Source organism: Marmota marmota, unplaced genomic scaffold, assembly GCF_001458135.2.
Source record: "Marmota marmota marmota unplaced genomic scaffold, marMar, whole genome shotgun sequence".
Lineage (NCBI taxonomy): Eukaryota > Metazoa > Chordata > Mammalia > Rodentia > Sciuridae > Marmota > Marmota marmota.
Window position 1 is genome coordinate 5,729,777 of NW_026000205.1, and position 14,387 is coordinate 5,744,163.

Below are 14,387 nucleotides of genomic sequence, written 5' to 3' on the forward strand. Positions count from 1 at the left end.
CCGCGGAAGTGCTGGCGCCCACTTGCATCGCCTGAAAAGTTCCGAGAACGGCGGGCTTTATATTCTCCTTCTCCGGCAGCCGAAGTGCCACCAAATATTCTGGGCATTGTAGTATCCCTGTAGTTCCTTATGTCCCTCAGAGGAGCAACTACCGTGGCCACGCCTTCCCGGGGCGGAAGTGCTCCAGCCAGAGGAAAGGTCTGGACTACACGTCCCAGAATCTTGGGTAAGGCTGAGCTTCCTCTTGTTAGGTGGATCCTGCAATTTTCCTTTGGATGAGCAGGTGGAATCTAAATCAATGTTTGTTTTCCAAATCGGCCTGGGTTGGTGGTGATTGTTGTTTTGTTGTTTTCTCATTGTGAGACAGAAGTATAGGGTTCAAAGTTGGTGATAATTAACTGAAAGGCACATTTTCCAGGCTTGAGTGTCAGGGACAGGAGTAAAGAGTTCAAATTTAAATTGGGGAAGGTTAAAAGAAAAGCACTACATGCTTTATGCTTAAAAAGAATGATAAAAAGGTCTACCCAACTACAACGTTGTTCAAGACTAACAAGAAAAAAATCAAACCGATGCAAGCAGGTCTGACCACACCCTTTAAAAGAAACGAGGAATAAGCCTAAGTAATAGTAGAAAAATCATGTAACTGTAAAACATAGGATTTAAGCCATAGGATAAGTCAGTGTGTCAGTAGTTATAGATAAATAAGCAAGTAGATTAATATAGATAAGGTTAGATTAACATAACAACCTGCTCTTGTAGCCTTGCATAGGATAAAGGACATAGGGTTTATGAATATTAGTAAAATGACAGATGAAAATGTGCGTATAGGCCATAAGATAACTGTAGTTTTAAGTAGGCATCAAACAAGTTACTAGTACTGAGTGTGTAAAGCATTTGCTCTCGTAGAGACTCATTAGTTACTTTCAACAATGCACATCTTGCTGGGATTATGGGAATAGGGTCATTTGAGTAAAAAGATGTGACTAGAGAAACTTCATCTTAATTTCTTTTTTTTTTTTAACTGTCCCTGTGAAGGGAGAACTGCATGACCCATTTCTAGGAAATAGAAACTAAAGCTGTTTTCTTATTTTAAAAAATTGTCTTTCTGTACTTTGTACCCCATAAATTGTACCCTACTCAGGATGCAGCGGTGGTGGTGGTGAGCTACATCCTGGGTTTGAATGCCCTTGTGGGTCTACATGACTTTGAAGTAGATTCTTGCCCTGCAGACCCCCACCCAAATTCAGGAAATGACTGTCTAGTACCTGCTTGAACCGTGGACTGTGGTCAACTGAACTCCAAAGCTAATGCTTTTTTTAGTGTCAACTGAACTCCAAAGCTAATGTTTTTTTTTAGCTTCTATTTATCACTTGCTTGCTGACTGGAAAATTCCAGCCCTGCCTAGAGCCCACAGGCCCCACTTATGAATGTTTTAATTTCTGTGATTGGTAGCTTACATGAGGACAAGCAAGTCACTAAGTTGTGGTTTTTGTGCTTATATTCTCCTTGGATGGACTAGGAAGTTGCTGTCCTGCCCCAGAACTTGAGTCTCTACGGTGGGTGACAGTCCCTGGCCAGGTAAATAAAACTCTCTTTTAATTTGAAATTCGGGCTTAGAGTGCTTTCTGGAGCCGCTCCTCGTAACAATACCAACTTGGAGGGTCAAAAAAAAAACAAAGTCCCTGTCCCTATAGAGCTCTCCCCCTGGATACATGCTGCAGACTGCACTTTGGAACCCACAACCTCCTCCTCTTGAACTGAAGATTTCCTGTCCGCTTGCCCTTGGCTGGGCGATCCTGGCGGGACTCAGATTCCGCCTTCCTCTCCTAACGTCTTGAAAGCGTTGTCCTCCTGACAGCTCCAGTACCTGGTCGTACCGCGCATGCCCACTTCGAGCACGGGCTACAGAGTCAGGATTCTTCCGGCTGCACTACATTTCCCAGGAGCCTTGGAGGTTGACTCACCTTTCACCCTTTAGTCTTCTTCCTGTGTTCCAGTGGCCACAGTCCCAGCGTGGTGAGAAAATCGTGTCCCCCTCCCAAAACCCCCCTTCCCAAAAATAAATTCCGCTGAGGCTTTCACATCCGGAATAGACCTGGCGGTGGGGGTGAGAGGCTCCGAAGGCGAGGAAGCCCAGTGAGGTAGGGACCCTGGTCCCAAGCCCCACCCCACCTCAGTCAGCCGAACTGGTGAGGCTAAGGATTTAGCTTCCTGCCCTCTGTCATTGGAGGAGCTGTTTTCCTCAAAGAGTGAACAGCAAGATTCTATTTTTCTTTCTTCTGTACCAGGGATTGAACCCGGGAGCCCTTCACCACTGAGCCACATCCCCAGCCCTTTTTTTGTGTTTTACTTAGAGACAGGGCTTCCCCAAATTGCTAAGGCTGGCTTTGAACTCTAGGTCCTGCTTTAGTCTCGAGAGCCGGTGGGATTACAGGCTTGTGGCGCTACGCGCGACAAGATTGTTTTTCAAAAAATGTGTCCGACCTTCTGAAGGAGCATGCGCAGAGACCCACGTTTTACCTAGAGTCACCTAATAGGAGAACCCCCCCTTCCCCGCCCCCGCTGAAGATCCCATTTGTAGGATTTGCATATCACACTTCTAGGGTAAAACTCTGGAATGGGAGCTTTGGCGCATGCGCTATAAGCATTGTGGGGAATGAATCTGTCAATCATTCCTTGTTTAGCTTAAACCATTCCTAGCAAAAAGCCCGGCAAAGGTGAACAAAGAACTCAGAAGCGCCTTTAATCCCTGACCTTTTTGAGCTGGCAGCCCTATGTCTTTGTTTTCTGTCCCGCTTGGGCACAGCACAGTATCTTCCTTCCTCCAAAAAAACTCCTTTAATTAAAGGTCCCCTCACACCCAGAGAGCGGGCAGGTCTTGTCCTGTGCAAAGTCTTAGAGCAGCAGACGGGGAACTGCGTTGTGTCTCTGACGATGTTTGTGTTGGCGCATCACTAACTGGTTGATTGGATGCGTGGCTTATGGGTAGGCGAGAGTTTTGTGGCTATGTGTTGACATTGTTACTTAATGTCTCTAGGTTCTGATTCCTCAGCCTTCTCTCCTTTCAGTCACTTGGGGTCTGCAGCAAGTAAAAGAGGGAAACCAGATTTTGAACCTTAGAATGGAGAATCCCAGCCAGAAGACAGACTTGATCTTGAGAAAAGACTTTCTTTCGTTTTTTGTTTTTGGGTTTTGTTTTTTTTTTTAACATGGCCTCATATTTTAAGGCTGGAGTCTGGGTAGACCTGATGAGGCTATCCCAGGAGTAGGATTACCTTTGGGAGGTTCCTCTCTGGAAGTTCCAAGGAGTTAATGACATGTTTTCATAACTACAGTATTTCCAAAAACTTTGGCCAAAGGCTCCGACATGACCCTGGCCTCTCTTGGGTTGGGAAGATCAGTTCTAGTCTCCTTCCTACCCAGGTCTGGTAATGTGTGGGTTAGGTGAGCAGGTGAAGCAAGAATTAAAGACAGGCAGTGTAGATAGGTGATCTTGGTTGGTGGGGAAGATGGCAGATGATTCAAAGGGAATGGAGTGTTATCTTTTTCTTCCTCTAGTTAATTGCTCCTGAACACACCCACTGTCTGAGGATCTGGGAAGTGGAATATCTCCCAAATTAACATGTGAATCCTAGCATACCATAAGGGTGCCCTGGGACCCCCTACCAGAGCACACCTGGAATGTAACTCTTCTAGGGTTCCTTTAAAAACCCCCTGTCCCTCCTGATTGACATTCATAGCCTTTGGGAGAGGAGTCCCCTGTTTTTCTCCTTTGATAGCAAAGCAATAAAACAACCTTTTGCTTTTTCTCAAAACTATGTCCTCATTATTAAATTGGCATTAATTGGCACTGGGGACAAGGAGTGAACTTTCTGCAACAGGGACAGATACTCTTACTTCTTGGGATAGGAGGACACCAGCTATGGCCCTCTTTTCCCTTTCAGGAGACATCTGTTACTATTATTTAAATAAAACTCACTTTCTCTGCTTGCCTCTTTTCCCAGTGCCACGCCTCTCTAAAAAACAGACAAATAAAAATCCTGGAAGAAGAAAGAATTTTTGTTGCACATCTGAAAGTTAAAAGTTCAGGTGAGTTTATGATTCTTCATTCTTCATAAAATGCACTTTAATTTCAAATACTTGAGTCTCTTTCCTTTCTCTTGAAATGTTCTGCCTCATAGTGACTGATCTGTAAATACAAGATCTCACTTTCAGGGCTTTCTCTTTATAATGTATGTAACCTCTTGCTTACTGTTAGTTATTATGCTTCAAAGTTTTTACTAAAAACTAAACTCATAATGAATATCATTATACATAGACCTCTATGTCTTTTTATAGTTATTCCCTGAGGATAAACTTCTAGATTTGAAATTTCAGTCAAATCATAGATATAATAAAAGCAGACAACATTACTTTTTCTTCAACTCAGAAAGATAGTGGTTCATATTTCCTTTTATGTTTAATGGTAGTTATAGTTTTTTGTTTTGTTTTGTGGTGCTGGGGATTGAACCCAGGGTCTTGATGTGAGGCAAATACTGTATCAACTGACCTATATCCCCAGCCTGGTAGTTATAGTTTTTATTCCATATATTTTCTTTATCACATGAAAGAAGTTCCCTATTGCTCCAAATTTACAGAAAATTTTTTCTTGAATTGATTTTTTTTTTAATTAAATGACATTTACATTTCTAAAATAAATCTCTCTCAGTCATTTATATTACTGGTTTTTCTTTGCAATATTTTTTAATATACTTGCATCTGTGCCCATGGGAAAGATATGCTGTATTTTTTCCTTTCTTGAAATGTCCTTGATAGGTTTTTATACCACAATTATACAGGTGGTGTGGTTTGGATGTGGTTTGTTCCAAGCCAAAATTCATGTTGAGGCTTTGAGAGTGACAGGGAATTGAGGGGCACCTGGGGGTCATGAGGGATCTGCTCTCGCAAATGAAATGTACTAAGACAGCTCACTTCATGATATGGTCCATATATTTCTGTTTACTTGAGAAGGCCAAGTTTGGTTGGTATTTTTAATTCTGTAAATGAAAGAATTTGCCACTGAAGCCTTTGGGCCTAACATTATTGTGGTAGAAAGATAGTTAATATGGATTTAATTTCTTTAATACATATAGCAATATCCTGATTTGCCATTTCTTATATCATTTTAAACTGCCTTTTCTAGTAATTTTTAAAATTTCCTCCAGGTTTTCAAGTTTATCATCATAAAATTGTTTATAAGGTCTGTTATCATTTTCATTTCTGCAGTATATATAGTGATACCTCCTTTTATATTCCTGATAATTGACAGGATTTTTTTTTTTTTTACTGGTTTATTCATCTCTCCAATGAAGTAGCTTCTGACTGTACTCATTTTGCTTTTTTATATATCCAGTTCTTTTTTTTTTTTAATGTTATTGGTTTCTTTTGGTATGTTCTACTTTCTATAAGTTTAATTTGCTTTTCTTTCTTCCTCCTCCTCCTCTTCCTCCTTCTTCCTCTTTTTTTCCAATGTGGAGATAGAACCCAGCACCTTCTACATGCTAAATAAGCATTCTAAGATTAAACTATATCCCCAGCCCATCTTTTCTCTATTTCTTGAGGTAGAGAATTAATTTTAAACCTTTATGTTTTCTTGAAACATACATTTAAATCCAAACATGACTTTGTTAACATTGGTTTAACTGCACCACACAAGCTTTGATAAGTTGTATTTTCATTATCATTCAATTAAAAATATTTTGTGCCTTCCGCTTTTATTTATTCTTTGAACTATAGTTATTTAGAATTATACTCCTTATATTTGAAAACATTTGAGGAATGCCTATTTTTTAATTCTAAAGACTTAAGAAAATATCCATTGTTTTGTATTAACCCTTTGAAATTTATAGATACTTGTTTTTTGACCCAGAATATTATCCTGGTAATTATGATATCAATGTTTGAAAAGAATGTATAAACTGCAGTTTATAACTCAATTTGATTGTGTTCAAACTTCTATGGACTTGTTGATTTTTGCTTTGTGTGTTGTCTTTTCTGTTAACAGTAGTGTTAAAATCTCTAACTTTAATTTTAAATATGTCTAGCCTTTACTTCTGTTGACTTTTGTTTTATATAGTTTGAAGCTCTCTCATTAAGTACCTACAAATATTAGGACTACTATTCTGTTCTTGGTGAAAGGTAGAATATGTCCCCTTTGTTACTTATAATATTTCTTGCATCAAAGTCTATTTTTTCTGTTACAAGTACACGTATACCAGCTTTCTTCTGATTTATATCTAATATATTTTTCCATTCTTTAACATATCTGTGTCTTTATATTTAAGGTACAATTCTTATAAGCAGCCTAATTAATCCTGGCTTTTTTTTTTTTTTCCTTGTGGTACTGGGGATTGAATCCAGGGCCTTGTGCATGTGAGGCAAGCTCTCTACCAACTGAGCTATATCCCTAGCCTTGGAGTTTGCATCTTCAGAATGAGAGAGGCCATAGATCAGATGGATCCACTTTGGTGCAGTGGTACCTTTGCTCTGTGTCCCCACTTGTGTGGTCTGAATGGAGAGGGCTTGGATTTGTCTGGATGTCTCATATCCCTTGACATGTGTTAATGTTTAGGGTATGGCAGGAAGAGGAAGAAGAAAGAATAAAGAAAAAAAAGCTTCAGAGTTTTGAAGTCCACCAGGTCTCAAAGTCTCTTTTTCCTCCCCTAGCTCTGGCTCTCTGAACTTTTCTTCTCTAATAGAGGAATACCAAGGAAGGCCGGCATGGTTAAATCATGGCCCAGGTAAGTTGATGTCTCTTTCTATTTCTTGAAAAGTTATGATTTTAACTCATGTAATATTTTCTGTTTTTATCCCTAAACAGCCTTTGTAAGACAGCTGTTGGACGCATTTCATAGTTCCCATGTGTCAACTTACTTTTACTTATTCATCAAATAATTTTGCAATATGTTCAGTCTTCTCTCAAGAGCAGGTTTTAAGCCGAGTGTGGTAGTGCATGCCTATAATCTCAGCAGCTCTGCAGGTTGAGGCAGGAGGATTTCAGGTTTGAAGCCAGCCTCAGCAATTTATCAAAGCTGTAAGCAACCTAGTGAGACCCTGTCTTCAAATAAAAAATAAAAAGGAACCAGGTGCAGTGGTGCTCGCCTGTAATCCCAACAGCTCGGGAGGCTGAGATAGGAGGATTGAAAGTTCAAAGCAAGCCTTAGCAATGGCGAGGCAAGGTGCTAAGCAACTTAGTGAGACCCTGTCTCTAAATAAAATTCGAAATAGGGCTGGCGATGTGGCTCAGTGGTTGAGTGCCCCTTAGTTCAATCCCCAGTATCAAAAAAAAGGAAAGAAAGAAAAAAAATAAAAAACATGGGCTGGGGTTGGGTTGTGGCTCAGTGGTAGAGCACTTGCCTAGCGTGCTTGAGACACTGAGTTCGTTCCCAGCACCACATAAAAAATAACTAAATAAAATAAAGGTAAAAGAAAAGGGGTTGAAGGGGTTGCTGGGGATGTGGCTCAGTAGTTAAGTGCTGTTGGATTCAACCCTAGGTACCAAGAAAAAAGAGCAGATTTTGAGTAGTGAAAAAATTAATTAAGTTCCTTAAAAAGAAAAAAAAGAAGTAGTTCCTTGAAGGAAATATTTAAGCTGTCCTTGTCAGATTCTCAGTTTCATGATATAGAAGTGATGGTCTTGTTGGACCACAAGAAGGAAAACTTTCTCCATAGTTTTTTGAATAGATAAAGGAAAATTTTGTTGTGAATGGTCTAAGTCTTAGTGCAAGATGAAGTCTCAGCTCTGATAAGCTCTTAGGTTTGGGTAGAGAGAGGATTGGGTCTTACCTAGAGAGAGATCAGAAGCCTAGCTAGAGAGATGAATAAGGTAGCAAGGTCTATTTTGTAGTGGAAGGGAAGTTGCTTATCTTTAGTGAATCAGTGTTGTTCTGGATCATTCTGCATTAGTGTATTCTAACTCAGTAACAGTAGTTCAGTAAGGGATTATAGAAAGGAAGTCCATCTAGAACTTGATAGAGGAGGTGATGCTTTTCTGCAAGGAAAAGAAAAGGAAGGTTGGGATTTGTGTCCAATATAAATGGTATAATATTATGTATATTATTATTATTAATAAAACCTAATACTTTAAGAAAGATTAAACCTGACAAGAGGGACTAAATGAAATCATTAATTTGTCAAAATAAGGGAAATGCTTATGACATAATCTGACATATAAGAAACTTGTGTTTTGACTTAATTTTACTTAAGTTGTGTTTTTTTTTCTTTTCCTTTAGTACTTGGGATTAAATTCAAGGGCACTCAACCACTGAGCCACATCCCCAGCCCTATTTTGTATGTTATTTAGAGACTGGGGCTCACTGAGTTGCTTTGCTGAGATTGGCTTTGAATTCGCCATCCACCTGTCTCAGCCTCCTAAACTACTGGGAATACCGGCATGTGCCCTCATGCATGGCCTTAAATTGTTTTCTAAGATAGAGGCTATCAGCTTTTTTGAGATATAAATGACATAAATGAGTGTTTTAATTTTTGCCTTTTTATAGAAACTTTATTTAATTATAAGTGACAGATAATAAACTGTTCATATTTAAGGCATCTGGTAAATTTGGATATGTACATTAATACACCTGAGAAACTATCACCAGTCAACATAATGAACAAATCTATCAGTCCAAACATTTTTTGGAACTAGGGATTGAACCCAGGGCTGCTTACCCACTGAGCCACATCCCTATCCCTTTTTATTTTTTATGTTGGGACAGGGTCTTATTAGGGCCTCACCAACTTGCTGAGAGGCTAGCCTCAAACTTCTGATCCTCCTGCCTCAGCCACCCAAGTTGCTAGGATTACAGGTGTGCACCACCATACCCAGCTTTTAAACATTTTCTTATATCCCTTTATGATTGCCTCCTTCCTGCTCACCCATCATACCTTTATTTCCCAACAATTGTTCTATTTTCTCTTTATATGGGATAGTTTGCATTTTCTAGAATTTTATATAACTGGAATCCTATATAATGTTCTTTTTTGGAAGATCTGTCTTATTTCATTCAGCACATTTTGAGATTCATCCAGGTTGTACTGTATATTTGTAATGCATTCCATTTTATTGCTCACTAGTGTTCTCTTCTAAGGTAATACCACAGTTTATCCATTTATCTCTTGATGAGCATTTGAATTTTTCCCATTTTTAGTTATTACAAATAAAGCTGCTGTAATCATTCCTGCACAAATCTTTATAGGCACATATTCTTTTCTTTATTTATCTTTGATAAATACTGGGATTAGAATGGTTGGTCATATGGATGCTTAGCTTTTTAAGAAACCAAAAATGATTTTTCAAAGTGATTAAACTATTTTACATTCCCACCTGTGGAGTACAGGAGTTCTGTTTTGTTCCCACATTCATGGGACACTTCAGATGGTCAGTGTCTTTAATGGCAGTCATTCTAATAATTGTATATTGTGGTTTTAATTTGTATCAACATTTATTTTGCATTTCCCTAATAAATAATGCTGCTTAGTAAATATCTTTTTTAAAAAAACATTTATTTTTTAGTTTAGGTAAACACAATACCTTTATTTTTTATGTGGTGCTGAGGATTCAAACCCAGTTCCTCACACATACTAGGTGAATGCTTTTCCTCTGAACCACAGCCTCAGCCCCAAATAAATATCTTTTCATTTGTTACTTAGATGTGTATATACCTTCATTTATGAAGTGTCTGTTCAAACCTATTGCCTTTTAAAAAATTAAGTTATTATTCTAGCTTTGAATTTTGAGAGTTGTTCATATAGTCTTTTTTAAAAATACCTTTACTTTATTTATTTTTTTGTTTTGTTTTTATGTGATGCTAAGGATCGAACCCAGTACCTCACACTTGCTAGGCAAGCACTTCACCCCTGAGCTACAAACTCAGCCCATATATGTATACTTTTTAATATTTTTTAGTTTTAGATGATCACAATGCCTTTATTTTATTATTTATTTTTATGTGGTGCTAAGGATCAAACCTAGTGCCTCACGCATGCTAAGCAAGTGCTCTACCACTGAGCCACAATCCAAGCCTCAGCCCATCTAGTCTTGATATAAGACTTTTATCATACATATGGTTTGCAAATATTTTCTCATAGTCTATAGGGTAATTAGACTTCATTCGTGCTGTTTCACTGCTGATCATTTTTAAGCCTCACCCCATCCTCTTTCCCTTCCATATCCTAGCTGAGCAAGATGATAAGAAAATTCAGGGGCTCTTTCCTTTGGTGCTAGTGGAAGGTTGGGTTCAAACTACACACATCTCCTTACATGCAAGAACCTTCGCCCAACCCCATTCCTTAAACACAATAAAAACTCTAAGGTATTTTCCTTTCTCTGTTCTCGAAAGCCTTTTTTCTACCTACTTAATCATCTGACTCTCCCCAGAAAGCACCATATATGAATAAATCTTTTTATACCTCCTTAGGTGGTAGGATCATCAGTCTCAACATCTGAACCAAATTTTGTGTGGAAGTTAATTTCTCTGTAGGGTAGCTTATCTCTTTACTCATTTAACAGCGACTTTTGAAGTCCAGGAGTTATAAGTTTTTATGAAATCCAATTTACCAGTGTATTTTTTTATGAATTGTACTGTTCCTATTGTGTCTGAGGAATCTCTGTGTAACTGAAGATTACTAGGTTTTTTACACTCCATTGTCTCCTAGAAGATATATAGTTTTAGGTTTTACATTTGGACCTATAGTTGGTGTTAATTTTGGCATATGGTACAAGGTATAGATCATATTTTTACACATGGACATTCAATTGTTCCAGCACTGTTTTGTGAAAACATTAGTGTTTCTCTACTCAACTGTCTTAGCACCTTTGTTAGAAGTCAGAGCCAAGTGCAGTCGTATATATGTAGTGCCAGCATCCAAGAGGCTGAGGTGAGAAGATCACTTGTCCAAGAATTGAAGAGCAGACTGGGCCACTGTGTTATCCAGCTTTTCATTGCTGTGACAGAATACCTGAGAAAATTAACTTAAGGGAGGAAAGTTTTATTTTCACTCATGGTTTCAGAGGTTTAAGTACGTAGTCACTTGATCCCATCATGTGGACTTGTGGTGAGGCAGAACATGATGGTGGGAAGTGTGTGGTAGAGAAGAGCTGCACCTCATGGTAGCCAGCAGAGGCTGTAGTCAAGATGTAGTCCCCAAAGGCATACCTCCAAGGACCCACTCCCTTCAGTTAGGCCCCTCCTTCTAAAGTTTCCACCACCTCCCAATAGTCCATTCAGTTATGAACTCCACTGATGAGGTTAGCTTCCTCATGATCCAATCACTTGCCAAAAGCCCTGTCCCTGAACATAGCTGCATTGGGGACCAAGCCTTCAACACATGAGCTTTTGGAGGACATTCTACATCCATACCATAACGACAATATAGTGAGACCCCTGTCTCCAAAAAAGGAATAAAGGTCACTTGTCTGTATATTTGTAGGTCTGTTTCTCTATTCTTTGTTCTGTTCCTTTGGTTTGTTTGTGTGTTCTGATACCAACACCACATTGTTTTTTGTTTTTGTTTTTGTAGTTGTGGATGGACAACATGCCTTTATTATATTTGTTTACTTTTACGTGGTGCCAAGGATTGAACCCAGTACCTTGTGCAAGGCAAGCACTCTGCCACTGAGCTACAGCCCCAGCCCAACACCATGTTCTTTTCACTAGTTTAACATAATAGTTTTCCAGTCAGAGGGATAGTGCTCCAACTTTGTCCTTCTTCAAAGATGTCTACACTATTCTAGGTCCCTTATATTTTTTAAATGAATTTTAGAATCAGCTTATCAATTTCTAAAACAAACCCCCCCAAAAAAAAAATCCTGCTGGGGTTTTGATTGGGAATGTGTTGAATCTGTGTATTTGCCAAGATAATCATCACCTGATCCATGAACATGTTATCTCTTCATTTATTTATGTCTTTTAAATTTTTTTCTCAGCAATTATTTCTGGGTTTTAAAGTATGAGTATCGCACATCTTTTATTTGATTTATAAAATTTGTATTTGATATTTTTCCACTCAGAATTCAGTATTTCTTATTTAAATTTCCACCAGCTTTTGCTAATATTGAGATATAAGTACAGTTTTTGTTGTTGTTTTATGGTGTTGGGGATTGAACCCAGGGCCTCCTACATGCTAGACAAGAGCTCTAAGGCTAACTACTATGTCTCATTAAAGATGTTATGTTATTGATATTTGAATATATTGAACTTGGTCTTCTTGCTGATCTCATTTAATGGTTTCAGTGACTTTCCATAAAATTCTGCTGGATTTTCTATATCATTAGCCATATCATCTGTGAATGAAGAGAATTTTACTTATTTTACAATCTGGATTCTTTTTATTTCTTGCCTGTTGCATTGACTAGAACCTCTACACAATACTGAATAGAAGTGGTGAGAGTAGATATCCTTGCCTTATTCCTGAAGGAAAGCATTTAGCCTTTAACTAATAAATGTGATACTTGCTATGGGTTTTTGTTTGTTTGTTTGTAGATGTCATTCATTAAGTTGAGGTTTCTTGTTTTGCTGAGAATTTTTATCAAGATTAGATGTTGGATTTTTATCAAATGCTTTTTCTGCATTTATTGATATTATTATATGGTCTTTCTTAATATGGTGTTTTGTTGTTTTTTTTTTTTTTTTAAGGACAAAGACAGCTTATTGCTTTGCTACCAAAGGAGAAATACAGGGGACTCCTGTACCACAGGCTGTGATTCTTCCCATCAGCAAGAACTAGAGGTTTTCAAAGAGGTCAATATGGTGAATTATATCAACTGGTTTTCAAATGTTAGACCTACCTTGAATTCATGCAATAAACTTTACTGTTTTTCTATGTTGTTGGATTCAGAGTGCTAAAAATTGTTTAGAATCTTTGCATCTATGTTCATGAGGGATATGAAACTTGTAATTTTCTTATAGTATTTTTATCTGGTTTGGCTATGAGGATAATACTCAGGAAGTCCACTGGGTTTTACTTCGGTTCCCCCTTCCTGTGCCACAGTCTAGAAACTGTCTTCTTACAGTGAGCTATATCAGTTGTAGGTCACACCTCATTTGTTATTTCAGAGATCATAGTTTGCTATTATCCAGTGTTTTCTGTGTTGAAACCATGTTTCGAATATTTATCCAGTTTTTCATTTATTTCATGTAGAATGGCAAATTGAATCTCTATTATTCCATCAGAGTAGGAGAGATTTCATAATGTTTTGAGGAGGTGAATTGTATCAATTCTTTTTACATATTCCATGAAGAACTTGTACAGACTATTAGTTGGTGGCTTGTGTAATGTCCTAATATATACCATTTAATTTAATTTGGAAAGTCTGATTACTTTATTCATTTTCATATATTTAAATACTTTTTCCATGTTGTCGAAGTAATTTTTTGTGGTTCAAAAGGAATAAGATTATGTAGGATTCCACATAAGATATTTACTCTCATTTAACCATGTAATGATCTCATAACTTCAAACTCTTCTTTTTTATATATTGCCTCTTTATGTATTTCATCTGGGAAAAGTTTTCTTTTGAAACTAATATATGGGTTTATCATTTCAGGTACCACTGACTTTCAGTGATGTTGCCATAGACTTCTCTCAGGAGGAGTGGGAATGTTTAAACTCAGATCAGAGGGATTTATACAGAGATGTGATGGTGGAGAATTATATCAACTTGGTCTCTTTGGGTAAGAATTTGCTCTCTGAAGTATCGGCTTTCTCTACTATATATTGATTATTATATATATTATATGCCAGGAAACCAGCTAAATTTCTGCTCCATGTTCTCAAAATATTGATTTGAAATTTGTTATTTAGAAACAGGAACCTTCATTTTGTGCCTCAATCTTCCCTATTCACATGCCTTTCTGCCTTCCTCTGCCCTATGCTGTAACTGAATTTTTTCTAAATGAATTTCATATTATGTGTGTGCTCTGAATGTTTGTAAATATTCTGTTGTAATTGCTGATCCTCCAACACAGAGAACAGATATTACAGGATCTTGGTTTTCTTCTTTACTACAAAAGAGCCTCTTATTTTCATTGTAGAAGAATGACTCAAGATCATTTTCTTTCGGTTATTTTTTGTTGTTAGAGCAGTGGGAATATTGACTTGCAGAGATCTGATAGATTCTACCCAGAGGTAGAAGTCTTTGTCCTGATTTTGGAAAATACTTGGCCATCTTCTCCTCTCCTCTAGAAATGTTACTATACCCATGCTAGACCTTTTGAACAGATCTTGCAATTCTATCACTACCTTCTTTTGCTCTTCCATTTTTCTCTGTGCTGGAATTTGATGAGTCTGCTCTTAAAAGAGTATATATATATATATATATATATATATATATATATATATATATTTAT

General features: G+C 37.7%; 1 protein-coding gene across 10 annotated transcripts in view; it reads left to right on the forward strand.

Annotated features, from left to right (window-relative positions):
* The first annotated feature begins 19 nt into the window (after window positions 1-19).
* Window positions 20-14,387, forward strand: part of Znf404 (zinc finger protein 404) — a 17,353-nt gene continuing 2,985 nt past the window's right edge. Inside the window, exons 1-8 of one of the 10 annotated variants that reach the window (XM_048790751.1) lie at window positions 20-226; window positions 1,520-1,578; window positions 1,695-2,141; window positions 2,849-2,985; window positions 4,005-4,089; window positions 6,706-6,779; window positions 12,675-12,788; window positions 13,586-13,712. In XM_048790751.1, the coding sequence (XP_048646708.1) occupies window positions 6,771-6,779; window positions 12,675-12,788; window positions 13,586-13,712 (250 nt within the window). In that variant the 5' untranslated portion in view covers window positions 20-226; window positions 1,520-1,578; window positions 1,695-2,141; ... (1 more) ...; window positions 4,005-4,089; window positions 6,706-6,770. The other 9 variants (XM_048790749.1, XM_015496742.2, XM_048790753.1 and 6 more) reach the window with 9 other exon arrangements.